Raw genomic sequence first — 21,392 nt, forward strand, 5'->3', positions numbered from 1 at the left:
TCAAGTCAAGTTCGCAAGTTCACCAGTTCGCAAGTCAAGTCAAGTCAAGTTTGCATACCTGCCTGTCTGTCTGTCCGCGTTGCGGAGCCTGCCTGTCTGTCTGTCCGCGTTGCGGCGGAGCCTGCCTGTCTGTCTGTCCGCCTAACGGAGCCAGTCCGCATCTGCTTGTTTGCAAACCCATGTCGTATACCGCCATGAGTTTGACGGGGGGTGTTGGAAAATATTAGTATTTAGGTTTACTTTAATGTTTTGTTTTCTGGGCTTAGCCCGTTAGCATTAGGGTTTAGGATTAGTTTATTATAAATAGAGTGCTTTGTTATTCATTAGATATCAAGCTATTCAAAATGTAGTCTCTTAGGGTTTTGTAGCCGTTTCGGCATTCTCAGTTTGTTCAATAAAATTCCTATTATTTTGTTAGTCTCGTTCGTTGCGCACTCTGATATTCAACTGTTTCTTTTCAATTTGCTTATGATATTTTGCATGCATGTTTGAATTATTAATCACCGGTAGAAACTGTCTAATTTTCTTAATGCTTAGCTACCATTAGGATCTTTAGAAAAGTAATTTGATGCAATTTTGGTCAGAGGTCGATCCCTGAAATTGACGAAGGCTTCTTGTGATTAATATGTGCAAGTTCACTTAGGATGAATACCACGTCTTAAAGGTTGTATGATTTTTTCAAAAGGTTTCACAAAGCTTAATGAGTCATGCATGTTTAGATTTGATCTGAATACCACAGACGGATTGCATGTTTAATATACGCTCTATGTTAGGGGTCCAAGTAGGCATATATTAGAAAAACCTAACCTTCAAAATATGCATGTGTAATTCATAAGTAATTGGAAGAACTATATAAGATTGTTAAGGTGACGGCGGAACCCGAGGCTTTTACAATTTAATTTTCAAAAACTATTTTCTTTTAGTTTATTTTATTTTATCACTTTATTTAATTATTTTCTATTAAATTCGTTTTTATTATTTGAAATAACAAAATCAACTTTTTCTCAAACTTTGTTTTAAGTAATTAATTAAGATTTGATTTGATACAAATTATTCATTCAATCCATGTGGAGAACGACCTTACTAGAGCCATCTATACTCCAATTACCTTGTACTCTTACAAGTATTTTAAGTGTTTTTATCTCTACTCTTGTAGGTGGTAAAATCCCTATCACAATCTTTACTCTGAACATAGCACTACAGATAGAGAGAAAAATAGCAAAAAAATTCTTAAATCCTAAATTTTGAAAAATCACAAACTTTCAAATCAACTACGGGCCAAGAACCATGGCGCTTACGTGCTTTTGTCGAATATTTATGCCGATTCCAAGCTTCGGGAAGGAGTTAGAACGTGTACTATGAAGACAAAAGGTGTGAGGAAGCTTCCCGGTTGTAGCGTTCTAGAGGTCGATGGAGAAGTTCATGAGTTTCTTGTGGGAGACAAGTCCCATCTCGATACGATGAAGTTGAGACAATGCTGGGTGAAATCTCCCAGTGGCTGAGGTTGGTGGGTTATGTGGCTAATACCAATCCTGCTCCATTTGCTATAGAGGATCAGGTACCATAGTAACAACCATGTCAACAATGCAAAGAATATTATACTTGCAAATGTCCAATAGTTGGGATTAGACGCGGTGCTAGGGAGTTGGAGCATGGTTCCATTTACAATGACGGATCTAGTGCAAGTGATGTACAACGACATTTATCTATGCCATTTTTTGATGGAAAAATGGTGCAACAAGTTGATATCGTCGACGACTACCAGATTGCAAACATTAAGAAAAAAATTGAAGATTAGTTTGATACAAGTGAGAAAGATCACCCTTTAACAATGTTTCATTCTTGTTTGGAGGATAATAATTGCGGTGCGCCGTTTAGAGGTAACTAAGATATAATAAAATTGTATTTTTTGTTTTATTATAGGTATATTATATCTAAAATTGGTTGATTGCTATTTTGTTTTAGTGTGCAGTATCAGTGTCGACGGAGCAATCGAAAGAAGGGACCATATGGGTTTGTAAAAACTTACCTGGATTATTTTGAATTTTTGGAGGCTCACTACTGGAAGACATTATTTTTAATCTATCGTCAAACACTTGGGGGCTCATACTTTGGTGGATTTGTAGTTGAAAATATTCGTTAAGTTTATGTTTGGTATTTATTTAAGTTCTACTTAAAAGTGGTTGTTCATTGATTTTCACTTTATTTTTGTTTTGTTTTCTAATTTCTTTTAAACTTTTATGTAGTTTACCTGTGGAAAATGAGGGGCATCGCGTGGCTTTTGCTTGAAGGAGATTTTTGCCTACATCGCTTGATCTTTGAGGAAGCAAAAGATGGCAATGCATTTTTTGACGATGGTAAAGCGGTCACTGAATGTCCACCATTTAACACCGACAAGTCTCATTTGAGATATTATAAACTTGATACAAGAGAGGTGAAGAAAAACAAGGGTAAGGAGACTATTTTGGGATTGAAGACAGCCAAGTTCTGAGAGGAAGAAGTGGCAATGTTCCAAGACTTTGAAACAATTCATATGGGAAAACCAACAAAAGACTTCTTGAAATCTTTGAAAGAAAAAGTCACGTTGTTCGACGAGGAGTCTCCATGATAATCATATCAATGATAAATAAAAGTAGAATAGGTTTTTATTTTAATAAATAAAAGTAGGATAGATTTCTGCAACAGAATTTGGGACTTCATCTATATTTTCTACCTCTTTAATTATCTCTTCACTTGTTGTCTTCTTCTTCTTCAAGCCATCTTCTGCGAGCCGTTCATTTTTTCCACCGTGCCACCTTTCTCTCCTGGTTGAACCTCTCTCAATTCGATTTTTGGTGCCGTTCGAATTGTTACTATTTCTGTATGCGAGTATAATTTTGGGTTATGATTTAGTTTTAAGTGAGCTACCTTTAGCTAATCGTCATAATCGAACTTAAAAATTGTTCCAAGGATTGGAATTCTACAGTATGCTGCTGGTTTCAGTAGCATTTGCTTTGACGTAAAGATGTTTTCAATTTGCTCTCCAATCAAAGTTGTTTACGAACTATCTTTTGTTTCCGAGCTGGAATATGTGGTCTGGTGGTGTTTTGATACTTGCATTTTTGGAGTATTTATGTATTCACGAGAGTTGTATTGTTTGGATGTTAGTGTGCGAGCAGGCATATAGAATGGCGCATAATCTGGATCAGGAAAGTGATGGCAGATGTGTTCTTCAGTTTCACACCGGATTGATGTTTGTAATCAAGGTATCACTGAAGCTCTAATCGTGACTGATAATTTTTAAATGGCAGCTAATAGTGCAAGTCGTCTGCTGTATTTTCTTTTCTTTTCTTATGGTTAAAATTCGAAGATATGAGTATTTGAAATTTTGTTTCAGCAAAAACTTGCAAAAATGGATGGGGGTCAAATAGATTGGAATCATGATACTGAGCACCTCTGGGGATTTTTACCAGCTATACAAGCGACAGCATAGAGTCGATGATATTCCAGAGACAGGAACAAAGATGGCGTGAATCTGGAACTTTTGGTGCTTACTTTGGCGAGTATGGCCTCCATTTTTTGCTTTAGTTGGATACTTGTTTCTTTAACCGAAAAATTGTTGGGTAATCTGTCCATATTTTTGTGTGTTTGTATTCTACATTAATGAGATGCGATGCATTCTTACGGAGACTAGAATACACGTATTGAAACTCATGAATTTGAACTACTAGGGCATTATGTGCCGGAATGCATAACAGAACTAAGTTTCTGCACCATGTGTCAAAGCTGTAATTTAATAAGTTCATAATTAGTGAAAAGGGGGAAATTGAGATTGTTTTTTCTTTTATTGACATATCTGTCTTATGGGAAATTCCTTCAAAGTAGTTAATATTTTGTGAGTGGCAGTATACTGCTGCGTTATGGCCTAAGTTTTGTTTGTTATTTTTCTTTTTAACCCAAAGAATTGGTTTTCTTTTCCACTTCTTCAAATATAGAAAATGGATAGAACTTTCCCTTATGATTTGTTTAAATATGCTATTTATTTGTTCTTTTTTGTCTCGTATTGGAGCTCAGTTATTGAGAAATGAAAGAGACAATTGCTACCTTGAGGCCTTTAGTTGAGTTGATGGAGGTACTTAGCAAAGATGCCGATCCTAATGGAGTTGGAAGACTTATTTCGGGGGAGGTATTTGTCCTTTTACCTCATATGTTCGTATGTGATATTCAACAAATGGCTTACTGTTGTAAGCCTGTTTGTGTCTTTATTTGCACTTAGCAAAGTTTGACCCATATAAACTATACTAAAATTTCATCCTATATTCACTTATTCGAGTCGCTTTTGGGTGATTAATAATAATAATAATGGTGAAACAAAAACATTGTTTACAAGTCTCTGTTGCCAACTATTTTCAGCATTGTTGGTTCAGATTCAGTGTACGCGATTGACTTTTTTCATTGATCTGGGTTTTTAGGTGTGAAGAGTTAAAAATACCAGTGCAACATCAACTGGGGAAAGGGAATTGTTGTCGTGGGATTAGAAATATATCTCTTAGGCATTTGAGTTCAATATGAATATTGGGACTTATTGTATTTGTGCTCTGTTTTTTATTCTGCAGATTAAACCTCTTGCTGAATCTGGAGCAAAGATGGGGGCCAAATAGATCAGAGTCGTGATGTCAAGAGACAGGAAAAAAGATGGTGTGGTGCGGCTTAAAAATTAGAACTTGGGGAAGCAACGAATTGATATCTGTGAGTGTTGGGGTGGAAGAGAAAGAGTGTGTGTGTGGCTGTGAAAAACAACAATCGAAGTGAGAGCTGGTGACTCAGGTTTATAATTGCTTTGCTGATGCTGTGTTCTACGTAAAATGGGGAAAAGAGAGGAGTGCTCAAATTTCCTTGTTTTGCTCTTGGATGCTTTTGACAAACTCTTTCATATGAATCTATATTTATTTTGTTTGTGCACGTGTGATCGATTGCCTTCGTGACTAGGGCCTCTTCATGTTGATCTCGCTGTATCCGAGTTCAAAGCCTCTTCCGTTTTCCTGCAGTTTTAGATCAGAAGGCAAATTCAAATTAAATTACCAAAATTCAAATGAAATAGGTGGGAAAATACCCAATTGGTTGACTCTCATCCAACAATACTATTATTAAGAAAACACTCTTGTGTGGATGGACGTATGTAAATAGACATTTTACCCTTTTCTTAACAAGTTTTATAATATATAAGCGTGTTGATAATCGTATCTCATTGTCCTATTTTTTAAACCACATTTTAGTAAAAATCTTAAAATGTTGTAAAACATTGAATGTGGATGGCTGGCAAATGTGGTGGAATGTTAGGTGGCTCCACTAAGAAGATGCCCTCCCACTAAGAGCTACCACTGCTCCTAGTTTTCCTATAAAAAGAAGACGAGGGAATAGAGCAACAAGACACAAGTGATACGGCTCAAAGGCTGAGAAGGAAGAGATGATACACGGCAGAGAGAGAGGAAAGAATGAAGAGAAAGAAAAGAGAAGAAGAAGAGAGGAGAGAATAGAGATAATTATCTTTATATTTCTATTATTCCAGATTATAAATGAAAGCACCATTGCTGCTCTGAGGACGTACTCCAGTCACACTGATTGTAGAAGAACCTCGTAAATTTTGTGTCTTGTTTTATTTATTTCACTGCACACACCGTCGATTCTACAACACGTTATTAGCACGAAAAGCTCTCGTGTCAGTGGAAAGCACAACGCCACAAATCCTATTCACCTATGTTGCCTGGAATCTCACAGATAAGAAAATCTTTTCATTTCATCTTAAAATCTTTGAACTACTGATTTTCCTGAAGCAAATATATATACGTTGTTGAATGACTGTATATCATCCTTTGCAAAAGCAAACTAGTACAGACTCAAAATTCGTAGAGAATCTGACTGCCATGTAAACATCCTTGGAACTCCAACTTGCAGACTTTGGATTGAAATACTTTCTTCTTCAAAGTTGTTCGTCCGCCTAGTACCTACAACATATCAAATTTTCAGAAAATTCCAACGGTGCGATCATCGTAGATGCCTGAAATATCAAACCAGTTTCCAATTTCCGCAGAAAATTGGACAGACACCTTATGAGTACAAAAACTCCATTTCGATAGCTCAGATCAAAATTATTTCTTCACGAAAGTTGTTCGTTATCCTCTTATCCATATCATACTAAAATTTGAACTAAATCTAACGGTTTGATTTTCTCATAAGTTGCAGACACTCTTGACTCCAAAACTTATGGAAACCGTTTCAACTTGTTTTGAAACTCACTGAGGAGGAACACCAATTGGAACTTATTGTTACTATTACTTCCTGAGTAACTAAAAGGACTTAGAGTTGTGAAATAAAAATAAAAATAAAAGGAATCAAACAAAAGAAAGTGGCAAACCAAGAAAAAAGAAAAAGCAAAAGATGGGGACTTAATCATTGTATTTTCTGTTTTGGCATATCTATGTGAATGGTATTGGATTAAAATTCATGTCACAAGCTCTATTTATTTTGTTTGTGCACGTGTGATCGATTGCCTTTGTGACTAGAGCCTCTTCATGTTGATCTCGTTGTATCCGAGTTCAAAGCCTCTTCCGTTTTCCTGTAGTTTTAGATCGAAAGGCAAATTCAAATTAAATTACCAAAATTCAAATGAAATAGGTGGGAAAATACCCAATTGGTCGACTCTCATCCAACAATACTATTATTAAGAAAACACTCTTTTGTGGATCGAAGTATGTAAATAGACATTTTAACCTTTTCTTAACAAGTTTTATAATATATAAGCGTGTTGATAATCTTATCTCATTGTCCTATTTTCTCAATCACATTTTAGTAAAAATCTTAAAAAGTATTAATAACATGTTTATAATTTTATAGAAAAAGACTATTAAACCCCTACCCCATTTCTCTCCCACTCTCTTTGCGGCCCCATTTCTTGCTCCCCCGTTCTTCTCTATCTTTCATTTCATTTCTCTTCTCGGCTTCTGCACCGACCACCACGGCCGGAAGCACGGAGTATCAGGGGGAGCACGACAGAGTTGTGGTGATGGAGGAAGAGCAAGAGGAATGGTCCTCTCCTCTCGGCCACGTCATGTCTCTTCTCATTTGGAGCTTAAATTTCAATTTCCATTGATTTTGAATGGTGTCGTGGAGATTGAAAGCATCATCACAGCGGTAATCAACTTTTTAGTTTCTTTCTTTTGACCTTGAACTTCATTGGTCGATAGTTGCTACAAGTGCAACGATTTGTTGCAGTAATATAGAATCTAGAGATTCAGAGCTTGTGGAACAAGATTGAGAAAGGAATTTGATAAGAACAACTGCAAGGTTGTTAACTTTGTATTTTAGGTAGGATTCCTAATTGATATCAATTCCGTGTAATCTCCTATAATCTCGTGTAATTAATTTTTTTCCTATTACATTAGGGTTGTACACCTTGTACAAATACCTCTCATTGAGAAGAATAAAATCATCATTCAAAGCATTCTCTTCTAAGGTTACTTGTCTTCTTTTCTGCGGTCCACATTTTCGTGCTCTCAAACTTGCATTAGACAATTTTTGAAAGACTACCCCTTTCTTTTCTGCAAGGTTAGTTTCCTTCATTTTCCTGCTGCATTAATTTTTTCTTCTACTTGGACCTCCATCGATCGATTTTCTCGATGCAAGTGTGTATCTATCAGTTGTTAAAGAATCATGGAATGCTTTACGTCTGCTGATACTGATTTTTCTATGGGCGTTGTTGAGTTGAAGGTAATCTTAGTCTATTAAAATTCCTGATTTTCACAAGTTTAATTAAGGTATTCGATTCTGGGAAGTAACGCATTTTGCTGCTAAAGGAACTTTCGGAGAGACTACGGATGGAAACAGAACAAGGATAAAGGGAAATTTTGTTGAGATTCATTTATCATTTTTTTACATTCAACTTATCATTTTTTATCTTGATGTTCCGAAAGTGCCCAACAAATCTATTTTTACACCCATAATGAAAAAGAACAAAAAAATAAAAAATAAAAAGACAGCACTAAGAAATTCCGACCACCCCATCTCTCCAAACCCCAATCGCTCCCAATTTCTACCCGTCCCTAACCCCCCATTGCCAACTCTCCTACCACCCACAACAAAAACACCAAAGATCTCAGGCATCACTCACTCTAACTTGTCATTCAAGGACTGGACAGTTAGACAAAAGGTATTCGAGAACTTCATTACTCACTCTAATTTGTCGCAAATGAAAAACTTTGAGGGACTTGAAACAGGGAGTGTGTCTACAAGAGTGTAGACTTGGATTGTCAAAACTCATTAAGTTCTCCCATGCATAATGCAAGAACTGCTCCAATATAGACCCTTTATTTCATTATTTGCACTGGTACTAATACATAATAGCTTGCGGGCAAATGCATATCATTGGAAGCTAGCAAAACAGTTAGCGAAAAACTCCAAACTCAATTGTTTGAACTCTTTTTTCTAATGCAAACTAAATCCAACTATCAATGGAACTTCCATTGCAAAAACCGAGAAAGAAGCAAGCCTTGAGTCGTTATACGTTCAGGTCTTTATGTTGCGCCAACACTTGATTCACCCATATGGCGTATCTAAAGCTTAGCTGGGATCAAAGTTGAGAGTTATGGTAAACCCCTAGAGATATCACCATCACATAGAAATACTTGTAGCTGCTGCATGCTTGAGCAGCAAGAGAGAATGTACTAACAAGAAAGATTGGAAGGGGATAGTGACGGTTGAGATATTTGGGGTTTTCATTGTGGGTGGTAGGAATGTGGCGGTGGGGGGTTGGGGAGGGGTAGAAATTGAGAGTGGTTGGAAGTTGGAGAATGGGGTGGCAGGAGTTTCTTAGTGCTTATTTTAATTTTTTATTCTTTTTCATTTTGAGTGTAAAGAGAGAATTATTGGGCACATTTGGAATCACAAGATAAAAAATAATAAGTTTGGTGTAGAAAGAGAATAAGTGAGTCTAAATAAAATTTCCCAAGAGGATAATAATGGTGTGGTGATGTGATGAAGGTTATTTTAGGAATAATAGTGGGTGGAAAAATAGGAATTTTTTTTTTAATTTTTTTTTATAGTGAGTGAGATTATAATGGGGTGGGGAAATAGGACAATGGGGTTGGTCTTCTAGTAGCACTAATAAGTTAAATGCATATAAATTTAAAAACAAGGGTAAATTACATTGGGGAAATAGGATAGTGGGGAAATAGGTGACTGGAAAACTATGGGCTCCGATTACAAAAAGTACTCTATTCATCATCACTTAACCAATTTGTGGTGCTAGGATGATATTCTCTTATCATGCTAGGACCATCTCCTCTTGCTCTCGCTTCTCTTGCACGCCTTCTACGCACCACATCCTCTTTCTCCGACTTCCAAAAATATTTAGAATTTGGAGACTTCCCTTCTAAAGATGTGTTCATAATCTCACGATCTTGTTGAGCCATTCTTTCTTCTCTAACCAGCTCCCTTTCTTGCCTAAGTAACTCTCTTTCTCTCTCATTAGCTTGAAATTCTCTCTCAACAGCTGCAGCTTTTGCCTCATCTCTAGCCTTATCAGCCTCAAATTTCGCCATTTCCTGCGCCAAAGTCAATTCATTATGGCGAGTAAGTTCTTCCATGTACTTTGCATAATCATGCTTGGAAGCACTTCCTTTTCTCTTTGAAGCCTTCTTACCTTGAGGCCTAATTGGATAACGGGTCGAACTAGACGCTTGTTCAGGGATGGGCGTTTCAGGCACTTCTTTTGCATCATCTTCATGCGAGCCATTATCAGGTGTAGAGTGTAGAGGGGTGCTGTTCATGACAACTTCTGGACCGACAGGCACAACTCTGAATTTAGGACAATCTTTGACAATATTCCAACATTCCCACTGGTTCAATGATTTATTTCTGGTTTTGGTTTTGGCACCATACCAAGCTTGTGCTTGAATTAGCTACACAATGGGGGAGAAGAAATAATTATAATCAAAGTAGGTAACAAATAAATAATACAAACAAATAATTATAATTAAAGTAGGTAACAAATAAATAATACAAACAAAAAATTATAATCAAAGTAGGTAACAAATAAATAATACAAACAAATCATTATAATTAAAGTAGGTAACAAATAAATAATACAAACAAATAATTACAATGTAAATTTGGGTGTACAAACAAATAAATAATATATTGTTACCTGATCCGTGTAATTTTCCCCACTTCGAAGATTACTACTGGCTTGTGCCAATGCGTCTCTCCAAATAGTAAATGATTGGCTAAGTAATTTCCAACGATTAGACATCGATTTTTTGGTTCTACCCCCACACATTTTCTCAAGATAATTTGTATGAATAAGACTCCACATTTCTCACAACTGCATCTCATTACCCGTATGCGAACTATGAGTAACTTCAACCCAGCTAGTACACAATGCAACATCTTCAAAAGACGTCCAATTCGTACCTGCATCAGTAGTCATTTTGTTGAAAAAAATTGGATTGAAACTTTGAGAGAAAGATAGGAATGTAATTAAAAGTAGTTGAGAACATATGAAATTGTGGTGTAAGGTAGATGATAATGATAAGGTATTTATAGAAAAGTAGAAACATTTTTATTTTAAATTTTCAGAATTTTTTTCCGGATTTTTTACAATTTTTAAATTTTTTTTATTCAAATAATTAATCTCTGCCATTGGATTTAAAAAAAAATTAAATTCCAACACTCCAGATTGTGTCACGTGTCACAACGGTAACTTTTCTTAATTTTAAAACTATTTTTTTATTTTTTTATTTTATAAAGAAGATTAATATCAACCGTTGATCTCAGATCGAACGATTGATATTAAATAAGTTTATTTATTTATTTATTACCATTTCAAATCGGACGGCTCATATTAAAGAGCCGTTGAGATCGAACGGACCGTGGGAAGCCATGTGGCTTCCCAACGGTCACCTGCTAAAACTGACATGCGGGCCTCATGCCCTGTAAAGCTGTCGGCTGACGCGCCCCTACTCGTGAGTGAGGGGCACGCGCCTGACACAAAAAAATAATAAAAAAAGGATCGATGCCAGGCCTGGCGTCAGCCTGACGTCACACCCACCTTGGGTTGCAGGGCTGGCAATCCTCCACGGGCCTGGCCATCAGGCTCCCACCTTCACTCGGGCTGCCCAACGCTGGAGCCCTATCCACCGGCCCTCGGGCCCTTTCCCTTCTCCTGTCCCCCGAGCAACCACCAAGGGTGGAGTTGCTCTAATCTGTTAAACAAGAAGGGTATTATAGTCAAATCGTTGAAAGTTTAAATGTCCCCAAAACTATTCACAAAAATAAACATTGTCGCCAAACATCTCTCTCTCTGACAAACACAAAACCATGAAACGTCGATTCGAAGGCGGACCAGGAGAATCCGCGGATGGGGAGAATCCAATTCCGGCTCAACCCACAAAGCTCCGAGGTGAGATTCGGACTCCTAGTATTGGTATGCTTTTCAATTTTAGGTTTTAGGGTTTGTGAGGGGACGGGACGATTATCTGTTTCAATTTTTGTTTTTAGGGGAAGACTAGCAGCAGCATTATGATTAATTAGGGTTTCATGCATTTCAATTCCGGCTGCATATGTTTGTTGCAATCTGCACGTGTTTTAAGGTTCCGGTGCTTGACTTGATGCCTAATTTTTTTCAGTGTTTAATTATTAATAGCTAGAGATTTAATTTACAATGAATTAAGTATCGCAACTTGGATTGGTTTTCCCAGTTACGTAGTAGAATTTTAAACCAAATTGTGTAGCTAAGCTAGATACTCATTTCTCAATCAATTAAGTATCGCACTGTCTTCTTGAGGACTGCTTTTGCTGCTTCAAATGTCAGAAACACGAAATTCTTTTAACTCCTGTCAACAAAATTAAAGCAGAACTTATAGAACTTGGGAAGATAATACTTACACAGTTAAAGCAGAACTTACAGAGCTTTTAGAACTTTAAGAACTATTGGGAGGAAAGTCTGAGACATACCTGTAGGTATTACCCACCCACATAGGGATTGCAATTCGTTTAGTTTCATCTTCCCTCGCGAACTTCTCGTTTCTTTTATGATGTTGTGTTTGAGAATAGTATGAATGGGGAGAGTAGCAGTTTTTCAGTTCTCCATTGAAAATGTGTTTCATATTTCTGAGAGTGGGAATTGTAAATTAACTTCTTAAAAATGCTATTAATTGTGAAGGGTCAAATTTGTTTACTTTCATGTATTAGGTAGCTTACCAGTTATTAGGTATTGGTATGGTGTTTGTTCTCTTTCTAATATTAAAGTGGTCTCAAGTTACGAATGTCCTCACTCTCATAATTTGTTGAAACATATTTAGTTAATTTGTTTTTTTGTTATGCCCCACATGAGCTAAATCTTTGGTCGGCCCCTAATTAATGTATCTGTACATTTTCTCTAAAACACAGATGCAGATAAGAATAAAGAAAAAATTTCTGTTAAAGACTCTCCGATGACTCATCTCACAAAAGTAGAGGCTGCTCAGGACTCTCAGACTCAACTCCAGCTCGAGGAGAAGAATACTCTTCCAGCTATTCTCGAGGACAATAATCCCACATGCCTAGCCCGTCCTAAACTCATAATCAAGCCAGGCACATTTTCCTCTATGCCGACTACTTGTCGAATTTGCTCTGAGTATGGACACTTTCCTGGTATGTGCCCCTGGAGGAAACGGCTCCCAAAAGGCGTCACCCAGGTTGGCAAGGGCTATGTAGTAGAGTGGGGGCGTGCTGTTCGCCTTAAGTGTGTATATTGTTATGAGATTGGTACCCACATGCTTAATGACTGCCCGCATTTTAAAAAACTACTTGACGAAAATGGAGGGGATGCGCCGTTGCACCCCTGTTTGCTCGATGATATACCACTTGCTGATTGCTGAAGTTGAGGGCTGGGTGCATGTATGCAGCAGCTGTTGAATTATCGTTTCATTTTAGTGCTTAAACCGAACCATACCAATCTTAATTGTTTTGGCAAGTGGTTTTCAAAATTCTTAGGATGTTGTTAACTGAACTGATCCGAATATATTTATTTTATTTTTTAGTCATAATTAATATGTGTAGTAATATAAATAATTAGATATTTAAGAGTTACTGTGTATTCACCGCATGAAAATAAAACTTGGTTAGTTTAAGAGTCCATTTTCCTTACATTCAAAAAGCAAACATAGAAAAGGAAAGGCAACCTTTATGTGCCTAAAAAGCATAGAGGAATGAAATTATGAAAGGCATTAGCATCTCCCATTTGGATCCCATTTTGAGAGATAGAAGCAGACACAATGTGTGAGAAAGATAGGGGCCACCATTTGGAGAAGTTAGAACCTGCTCTTTAGTGCTCTTCTTGGACTGCATCATTTATATTTTTCTTTGAACAATCACACATATTGGAGCTCCGTTGTAATTTTTGAGAAATAAATTTGTTATGTATTTTGGTCTTCACACAAATTGGAACTCTGAAGTTAAGCAAGTAGCGCGTGAGAGCAATCCCATGATGGCTGACCCACTGGGAAGTTTTCGTGTGAGTTCTCAGAAACAAAACTGTGAGGGCGTGGTCGAGGCCCAAAGCGGACAATATCGTGCTAGGACGGAGTCGAGCTCGGGAAGTGGTGGAGCCCGGGTTGGGATGTGACAGTTTGGTATCAGAGCCACTCTCTGATCGGAAGTGTGCCGACGAGGATGTCAGGCCTCTAAGGGGGTGGATTGTTAGATCCCATATCGCCTAGAGGTGAGGATCCTATAAGCCTTATATGTACATATCCCTTCCCTATAGCAATGAGGCCTTTTGGAAGCTCATTGGCTTTGGGTTCCGTCGGAACTCTGAAGTTAAGTAAGTAGCGTGCGAGAGCAATCCCATGATGGGTGATCCACTTGGAAGTTCTCGTGTGAGTTCCCAGAAACAAAACCGTGAGGGCGTGGTTGGGGCCCAAAGCGGATAATATCGTGCTACAACGGAGTCAAGCCCGGGAAGTGGTGGAGCTAGGTTGGGATGTGACATGATCGGTTTCGATTTGAAATTTTGACCCAAACATAAACCAACCCCCGCTCCCCCTAGGTTTTCTTTTAGTATTCATCTTCACTTAGAAGTGAAATGTCTTATATTCGAACATTGTGGATGACGAATTCGATACCAAATTAGACTACTCATTGTGTAGTTTAGTCAAACTCTCTCTCTTCTAAATGTAAAAATATTGATGTACTAAAAAAATAAAATAAAAAACACGCGACACCCATTTTGTGTGCTTGAGAATTTTCTGAATTGACAAACGTTCAATGATTAATTTTACACGCAAAATAAATAGAAACCAAGGAAAAGAAAAGGGTAAAGTACAAAAAACTACCTCAACTATTGGTGTCATGACACTTTCATACCTCATCTTTTAAAATTGACAATGTCATACCTGATCTTACGAATTTGTGCCAATGTTATACCTTCCGTTAGGGTTGGCGTGAATTTCTCAGTTAAATGCTGATGTGGCTTGATCTGGGGCCCATTTTCTATTAAAAAAAAACAACACTCAGTCAGTTCGTCCCCTCCCCCCTTCTCTCTCTTCTCCCCATCATCATCTTCTTCCCCCTTCTTGCAACTGCAACCCAGAAAAAAGAAGAGAAAAAAAAAACCAATTTGTCTTCCCCCCTCCCCGCCCCCCCCTTTTCTCCCTGCACCCACTCTCCGCACCCAACCTCCCCACCTTCGCACCCAACCTCGCACCTACTACCTGCAACCCAAAAAAAAAAACAAACCCAGACCCCGTTGAGGTGGAATTGGGAAACCTTCACCGAGCCAATTCCAAAGATTGAGAATCTGGGCGTGGAGAAAATAGGGGAAATGGGTGTGGAGGGAAGAGGGTGGGTGCGCCGGGGGGGGGGGGGGACAGACAAACTGGGTTTTTTTTTTTTTTTTTGTTCTCTCTCTCTTCTTCTTCTTCCTCCTTCTTTCTGGGTTTGTTGAGGGGGGGAGAACTGGGTTGGGTTGGGGACGAACTGACCTGAGGTTTTTTTTTTTTTTTTACTTTTCTGTATTATTTTAATATTTCAAAAATATTAAATAAATTTTTTTTTAGTTTTTAATAATATTTTAATAGAAAATATATATCGGATCAAGCCACATCAGCATTTAACTGAGAAATTCACGCCAATCCTAACGGAATGTATAACATTGGCACAAATTCGTAAGATGAGGTATGACATTGTCAATTTTAAAAGATGAGGTATAAAAGTGTCGTGAGTTGTGACACCAATAGTTGATGTAGTTTTTTGTATTTTACTTAAAAAAAAAATATAATCTGTTAAATTAGAAGGGTATTATAGTCAAACCGTGAAAGTTTAAATATTTCCCCCAAAACTATTCACAAAAATAAGCATTGTCGCCAAAATCCCTATGTTGGACAAAAAAAAAAAAACCTCTCTGTGTGACAAACTCAAAACCATGAAACGCCGATTCGAAGGCGGACCAGGAGAATCTGCGGAGGGGGAGAATCCAATTCCGGCCCAACCCACAAAGCTCCGAGGTGAGATTCGGACTTCTAGTATTGGTATTCTTTTCAATTTTAGGTTTTAGGGTTTGTGAATTGTGAGGGGACGATTATCTGTTTCAATTTTTGTTTTTAGGGGAGGATTGGCAGCAGCATTATGTTTACTTAGGGTTTCATGCATTTCAATTCCGGCTGCATATGTTTGTTGCAATCTGCACGTGTTTGTAAGGTTCCGGTGCTTGACTTGACGCCTAATTTTTTTCAGTGTCTATTTAGTAATAGCTAGAGATTTAATTTACAATGAATTTTCCCAGTTACTGAGTAGAATTTTGAACCAAATTGTGTAGCTAAGCTAGATACTCATTTCTCAATCAATTAAGTATCGCACTGTCTTCTTGAGGACTGCTTTGGCTGCTTCAAATGTCAGAAACACGAAATTCTTTTAACTCCTGTCAACAAAATTAAAGCAGAACTTGTAGAATTAGGGAAGAGAATACTTACACAGTTTTATGGCGTGTTTACCAAACCGGAATGGAGGTAGAAGAAAGGGAATTGAATTCCTATCCAAGTGATTCCGGCGTTTACCAAATTTTGGGAATGAAAAAATTAGTGGGCTCCACCCAAAATCAATAATCGGATTCCTGATATTCCCGGAATCCAAATACTGACTTGAAGGTGGTAATTGAATTTCGGAAGAAAGCCAGCATATGGAATCAAACTTCTCTACCAAAATTGCCCTCCCCTCCCATCTGCCTCCCACGATTCAACCACCCAAAGCACACACCCATCCCACCCTTAACCAATGCAGACCACCGCACCACCTCCCAGACTACCAAGACCTATCACCCACTGGCGAAGCTACAGAGGAACAAGGAGGGGCGGTTGTCTGAAATTGCCACTAAAAGTCCGGATTCCGCCCCTCAGATCTTTCGAATTGCAAGAAACTGGGTATGCTGTTGCGTTTATGGAAGGTTTGCTGCTTAGACGGAGAGAATGAGAAATAGCTAGAGAGACTGAGAGAGATAGCTAGAGAGAGAGCTAGAGAGAACGGACGGAGAGAACGAAGCGAAAGGGGACTGAAAAAAATATAAAAAAAAATGATGATGTACTCTGATGGCGTGCCAACCAATATATTCCAATATTTTCCAACGGGAATGGTTAATATTTTAATAAAACTATACATATGTACATATATATGTGTGTGTGTGCGCGCGCGCGCGCTCGTGTGAGTGTGAATTTGTATTAAAAACTTACGATTTTTTCTATTATTTAGATTAAGGGTATTTTAGTAATCATATTAATTTTTATTTCGATTCATATGAACTAGTAAACAACTTAGATGAATTTTGTTTCATTTTTACTCCGATTCCAGAACATTTAAGTAAACAGCTTTAACAGGAATCCGATTCTGACTCCTCCTCAATCCAATTCCTCTTCAATTCAATTCCTCCTTAATCCAATTCCTCTATTTTGATTACGGTTACGTAAACGCGCCATTAAAGCAGAACTTATAGAGCTTTTAGAACTTTAAGAACTATTGGGAGGAAAGTTTGAGACATACCTATAGGTATTACCCACCCACATAGGGATTGCAATTCGTTTAGTTTCATCTTCCCTCGTGAACTTCTCGTTTCTTTTATGGTGTTGTGTTTGAGAATAGTATGAATGGGGAGAGTAGCAGTTTTTCAGTTCTCCATTGAAAATGTGTTTCATATTTTAGAGAGTGGGAACTGTAAATTAACTTATTAAAAATGCTATTAATTGTGAAGGGTCAAATTTTTTTTACTTTCATGTATTAGGTATCTTACCAGTTATTAGGTATTGGTATGGTGTTTGTTCTCTTTCTAATATTAAAGTGGTCTCAAGTTACGAATGTCCTCACTCTCATAATTTGTTGAAACATATTTAGTTAATTTGTTTTTTTGTTATGCCCCACATGAGCTAAATCTTTGGTCGGCCCCTAATTAATGTATCTGTACATTTTCTCTAAAACACAGATGCAGATAAGAATAAAGAAAAATTTTCTGTTAAAGATTCTCCGATGACTCATCTCACAAAAGTAGAGGCTGCTCAGGACTCTCAGACTCAACTCCAGCTCGAGGAGAAGAATACTCTTCCAGCTATTCTCGAGGACAATAATCCCACATGCCTAGCCCGTCCTAAACTCATAATCAAGCCAGGCACATTTTCCTCTATGCCGTCTACTTGTCGAATTTGCTCTGAGTATGGACACTTTCCTGGTATGTTCCCCTGGAGGAAACGGCTCCCAAAAGGCGTAACTCAGGTTGGCAAGGGCTATGTAGTAAAGTGGGGGCGTGCTGTTCGCCTTGAGTGTGTTTATTGTTATGAGATTGGTACCCACATGCTTAATGACTGCCCGCATTTTAAAAAACTACTTGACGAAAATGGAGGGGATGCGCCGTTGCACCCCTGTTTGCTCGATGATACACCACTTGGTGATTGCTGAAGCTGAGGGCTGGGTGCATGTATGCAGCAGCTGTTGAATTATCGTTTCATTTTAGCGCTTTATGTTATATATGTTGGTGTTGACCCACGTATGTCTTGGAATAATTAAGCTAGATAGCTATGTTGTCGTTGTGGATATATAATGCTTTGTTGTTGGGTGCCTTCTTTGTTTCATTTGGCTGTCCTTTGCAAGTACTCGTCTTGGAATGTCATATATGTGCAGTGCCTATTGATTTGGATCGATGTTTTGCTTTGATTTGATTTGCTTGAACAGGTGGTGTTTTTGCTTTGAGGGTATGTGTGTGTTTTTAATCGACAGTTGTAGTGAATTATTCAGACACCTTGCCCTCGAGCAGGCAAGCTTCTGCATTTTTGAGTTATTGTTGGTCTTTTGAGTTTTGTAGATATTTCGCATAAGTAATGGTTGTTGTGGTGCATATGGTCCTTCTCTGTTAGTTTCGTGTCGCTGCTGCATTCACGGTTCCCTTGAACAATATGTTGCAAATTTCCCCAAATGGCAAAAGCCTTCATAATTGTATTGAAGGGGGAAAGTATCTTCTGTCTTTTCAAAATATATTTTCAATATACAACAAACATACAATCTTCTTCTTTTTTTTTCCTAAATTGAAAAAGGAAATATTATGAGACATTTATTTATTACTGATCGTACAAGAAAACAACTAACAAGTAGTACTAGTTCTTGAGTTGAAAAAGATTGAGTAGTCGATTAAACGTAAAATTTTTGTCTTTATTATATTTAGTTTATGCAAAAGAAAATTATCGTAAAGATTATGAAAATAGATTGCGTTTTCAAGTGAGCCGCTTTTACTAATGGTTTAGAAACATGCATAAAAAAAAATAATTTATTGTTGTCGTCAAATAAGGGTCGCATTTAGCTGATTAAAAAGATATTCAATAATTATCTAATTAAATCAGCTCTCACATAAAATTTATAATGTTTGCGATCCCAAAATATTGTCGTATGGAAAATATGTGCATTTTTCTTTATTGTTGCTCTTCGTTCATTATTTTTCATTAAGAGCAGGGCAAATCAAATTTTCAGACAAGGATGATGTTTTTGTACTACAATGCGTCTGAAAGGAGTGGACCAACGGTGACTTGCCATGTTACAAAAGGTCAAACATGCAAACAAATTCAACTAGAAAAGTTCAATGTAATAGTCCACATCATTCAGTAGCGAATGTTTCCTCTTGCAAAACCTGTCCATCAGGGTATAGCTCTGGAGAGCTGAGGGAGGCAGCAACACAAATGAAACCAGCATATTTTCATTCTTTTTCTGCCTCGAAACAAGCATTTCATCAACCTTTGAAATTTTCCCAAACATTTTTTCGCACAATTACACAGATCTTCAGCATTTCGCTTGGAACGGTCACATTTCTTTTTTCCAATATATGGAACAATGCTACTCTTACTCATCCTCGAGTTTGAGTACTGATCAATGAGTGTAGCTTTCCTTGATCAACAAGTCTAGCTTTCGACTTTATCAGGTTTCTAGAACTAACAAAAGTTTTGTGATTTGGCAGGCTGGCCACCCGTGCAGAACAAGTAACTATTTATTACTTGTGTAGAACGTAATTGAGCACGAAGTATAAGTGTTAGTAATAAGAACTTGATGATTGAAAGAGTGAGATCGAGAATACAAGGGGGCCTGAACGGCTGAACCCAAGTGTTCTGGCTTACTTAGCTTATCCCCTCTCTTGGTTATACAAATTGTTAACTTTAACTATGTAGTTGATACAACTTATACGCTATCAAGACCATAGGTTAATATTTGTGCGGCCACATAAAACAAATCTATCCCGTTGAAGATTAAAATGCATTATTGGATAGTTGCAAATCTATCCCGTTTAAATATGTTATTTATTTCTTCTTTTTTGTCTCATATTGGAGCTCAGTTATTTGGAAATGAAAAGGAAAATTGCTACCTTGAGGCCTTTAGTTGAGTTGATGGAGGTACTTAGCAAAGATGCCGATCCTAATGGAGTCGCTTTTGGGTGATTAATAATAATGGTGAAACAAAAGCATGGTTGACGAATCTCTGTTGCCAACCATTTTCAGCATTGTTGGTTCAGATTCAGTGACGAATCTCTGTTGACGAATCTTTGTTGCAAAATTTCCCCAAATAGCAAAAGCCTTCGTAATTGTATTGAAGGCGAAAAATATCTTCTCATTTTATTTTCAAAATATAGTTTAAATATACAATAAAGATACAATCTTTAAAAAAAAAACGAAAAGGATATGAGGCATTTATTTGTGCTGGCAATAAGTAGTACTAGTTAATGAGTAGAAAGAGATTGAGCAGACGAATTAAACGTAAAATTCTCGTCTTTATCATATTTAGTTTATGCAAAAGAAAATTATCCTAAAGAATATGAAAAGAGACTGCGTTTTTGGGTGAGTCGCTTATTTTGGTTTGTTGAAACACACCACTCGTTTCGTGAACAAATTGGACAAAAAAAGGCAACCAAATGTTTAATTACCACACATGTGTCCTTAAATTAGAAAGTAAAATTCATATTGATTAGTGTTTCCTATGTGTTCTAATAGTTTTTCACGAAGTATTTACTTGAAGACATGCCCTAATAAAGGTCGTATTCAACTGGTTAAGAAGATATTCAGTAGCTATTTAATTAAACTAGCTCTCACATAAAATAGTAAAATATTGATATCAGTAAAAATATTGATATACAAATTTATAGAAATACAGACAGATATCGATACCGATATCGGTTGATTTTAATGGAAATGATGAAAATTTAAAATGAAGCTTTAGGAATTGTCAAACATTAATTTTAATGAAATATAAGAATTTCTCCGATATATAATAAACATACATTTTGTTTTGTGGTTGCTCTTCGTTCATTATTTTTCATTACGAGTACAGCAAAACAAAATTTTAGACAAGGACAACCTTTTTGTACTACAATGTGTCCAAAAGGAGTGGACCAATGGAGACTTGCCATGTTACATACGGTCACACATGCAAACAAATTCAAATAGAAAAGTTCAATGTGCTAGTCCACGTGGTGATCAAGGGTGAAAAAGATACATTATTTGTGTTCCCACATCTGTCCGCAGCGAATGTTTTCTCTTGCAAAGCTTGTCTATTGGCATATAGCTCTGGAGAGCAGAGATTGGCAGCAACGCAAATGAAACAACAACATAAATGAAACCAGCATTTTTTCATACCTTTTCTGTCTCCAAACAAGTATTTCATCAAATCATTTGAAATTTTTCCGGAAAATTTTTCACACGAACAGCTCAAAAACTTCATTTGGGATTGTGATTTGTCTGCATTGTAAGTTTTGTTCTGTTTCTTTTTTGGAATATGTTTTCATTTTTTTTATGGTTGTACCTTCTCGCTATGTTTACACAATGCATCCTCTTCCTTCTTCTTCTTCCATAGCAAACGGCACATGATTG

At 37.2% G+C, this 21,392-nt stretch overlaps 3 protein-coding genes across 10 annotated transcripts in view; all 3 read left to right on the forward strand.

Moving 5' to 3' along the window:
• The first annotated feature begins 1,311 nt into the window (after positions 1–1,311).
• Positions 1,312–21,392, forward strand: part of LOC126627275 (uncharacterized) — an 83,382-nt gene continuing 63,301 nt past the window's right edge. The window contains exons 1-6 of one of the 7 annotated variants that reach the window (XM_050296743.1): positions 1,335–1,880; positions 1,966–2,013; positions 2,247–2,450; positions 3,148–3,245; positions 3,377–3,542; positions 4,054–4,197. In XM_050296743.1, coding sequence (XP_050152700.1) covers positions 1,832–1,880; positions 1,966–2,013; positions 2,247–2,450; positions 3,148–3,245; positions 3,377–3,472 — 495 coding nt within the window. In that variant the 5' untranslated portion in view covers positions 1,335–1,831 and the 3' untranslated portion in view covers positions 3,473–3,542; positions 4,054–4,197. The other 6 variants (XR_007624943.1, XR_007624941.1, XR_007624942.1 and 3 more) reach the window with 6 other exon arrangements.
• On the forward strand, positions 11,295–13,145 carry LOC126627276 (uncharacterized). Of its 2 annotated transcripts, none has more exons than XM_050296746.1 (2): positions 11,295–11,434; positions 12,424–13,145. In XM_050296746.1, the coding sequence occupies exons 1-2, from the start codon at positions 11,353–11,355 to the stop codon at positions 12,891–12,893; spliced, it is 552 nt and encodes a 183-aa protein (XP_050152703.1). In that variant the 5' UTR covers positions 11,295–11,352; the 3' UTR covers positions 12,894–13,145. The 2 variants fall into 2 exon arrangements, 1 of the variants encoding a protein (XP_050152703.1); XR_007624944.1 differs by having other exon boundaries at positions 11,327–11,434; positions 11,533–12,566.
• LOC126627271 (uncharacterized) lies at positions 15,357–18,187 on the forward strand. The gene is made up of 2 exons (XM_050296739.1): positions 15,357–15,518; positions 17,480–18,187. The coding sequence occupies exons 1-2, from the start codon at positions 15,389–15,391 to the stop codon at positions 17,947–17,949; spliced, it is 600 nt and encodes a 199-aa protein (XP_050152696.1). The 5' UTR covers positions 15,357–15,388; the 3' UTR covers positions 17,950–18,187.

Source organism: Malus sylvestris, chromosome 6, assembly GCF_916048215.2.
Source record: "Malus sylvestris chromosome 6, drMalSylv7.2, whole genome shotgun sequence".
Classification (NCBI taxonomy): domain Eukaryota; kingdom Viridiplantae; phylum Streptophyta; class Magnoliopsida; order Rosales; family Rosaceae; genus Malus; species Malus sylvestris.

Coding starts and splice junctions, on each gene's coding strand:
- LOC126627276 (XM_050296746.1), top strand. CDS start 11,353: ATGAAACGTCGATTCGAAGGCGGACCAGGAGAATCCGCGGATGGGGAG. Junction 11,435..12,423: donor TCAACCCACAAAGCTCCGAG/GTGAGATTCGGA, acceptor TCTAAAACACAG/ATGCAGATAAGAATAAAGAA.
- LOC126627271 (XM_050296739.1), top strand. CDS start 15,389: ATGTTGGACAAAAAAAAAAAAACCTCTCTGTGTGACAAACTCAAAACC. Junction 15,519..17,479: donor CCAACCCACAAAGCTCCGAG/GTGAGATTCGGA, acceptor TCTAAAACACAG/ATGCAGATAAGAATAAAGAA.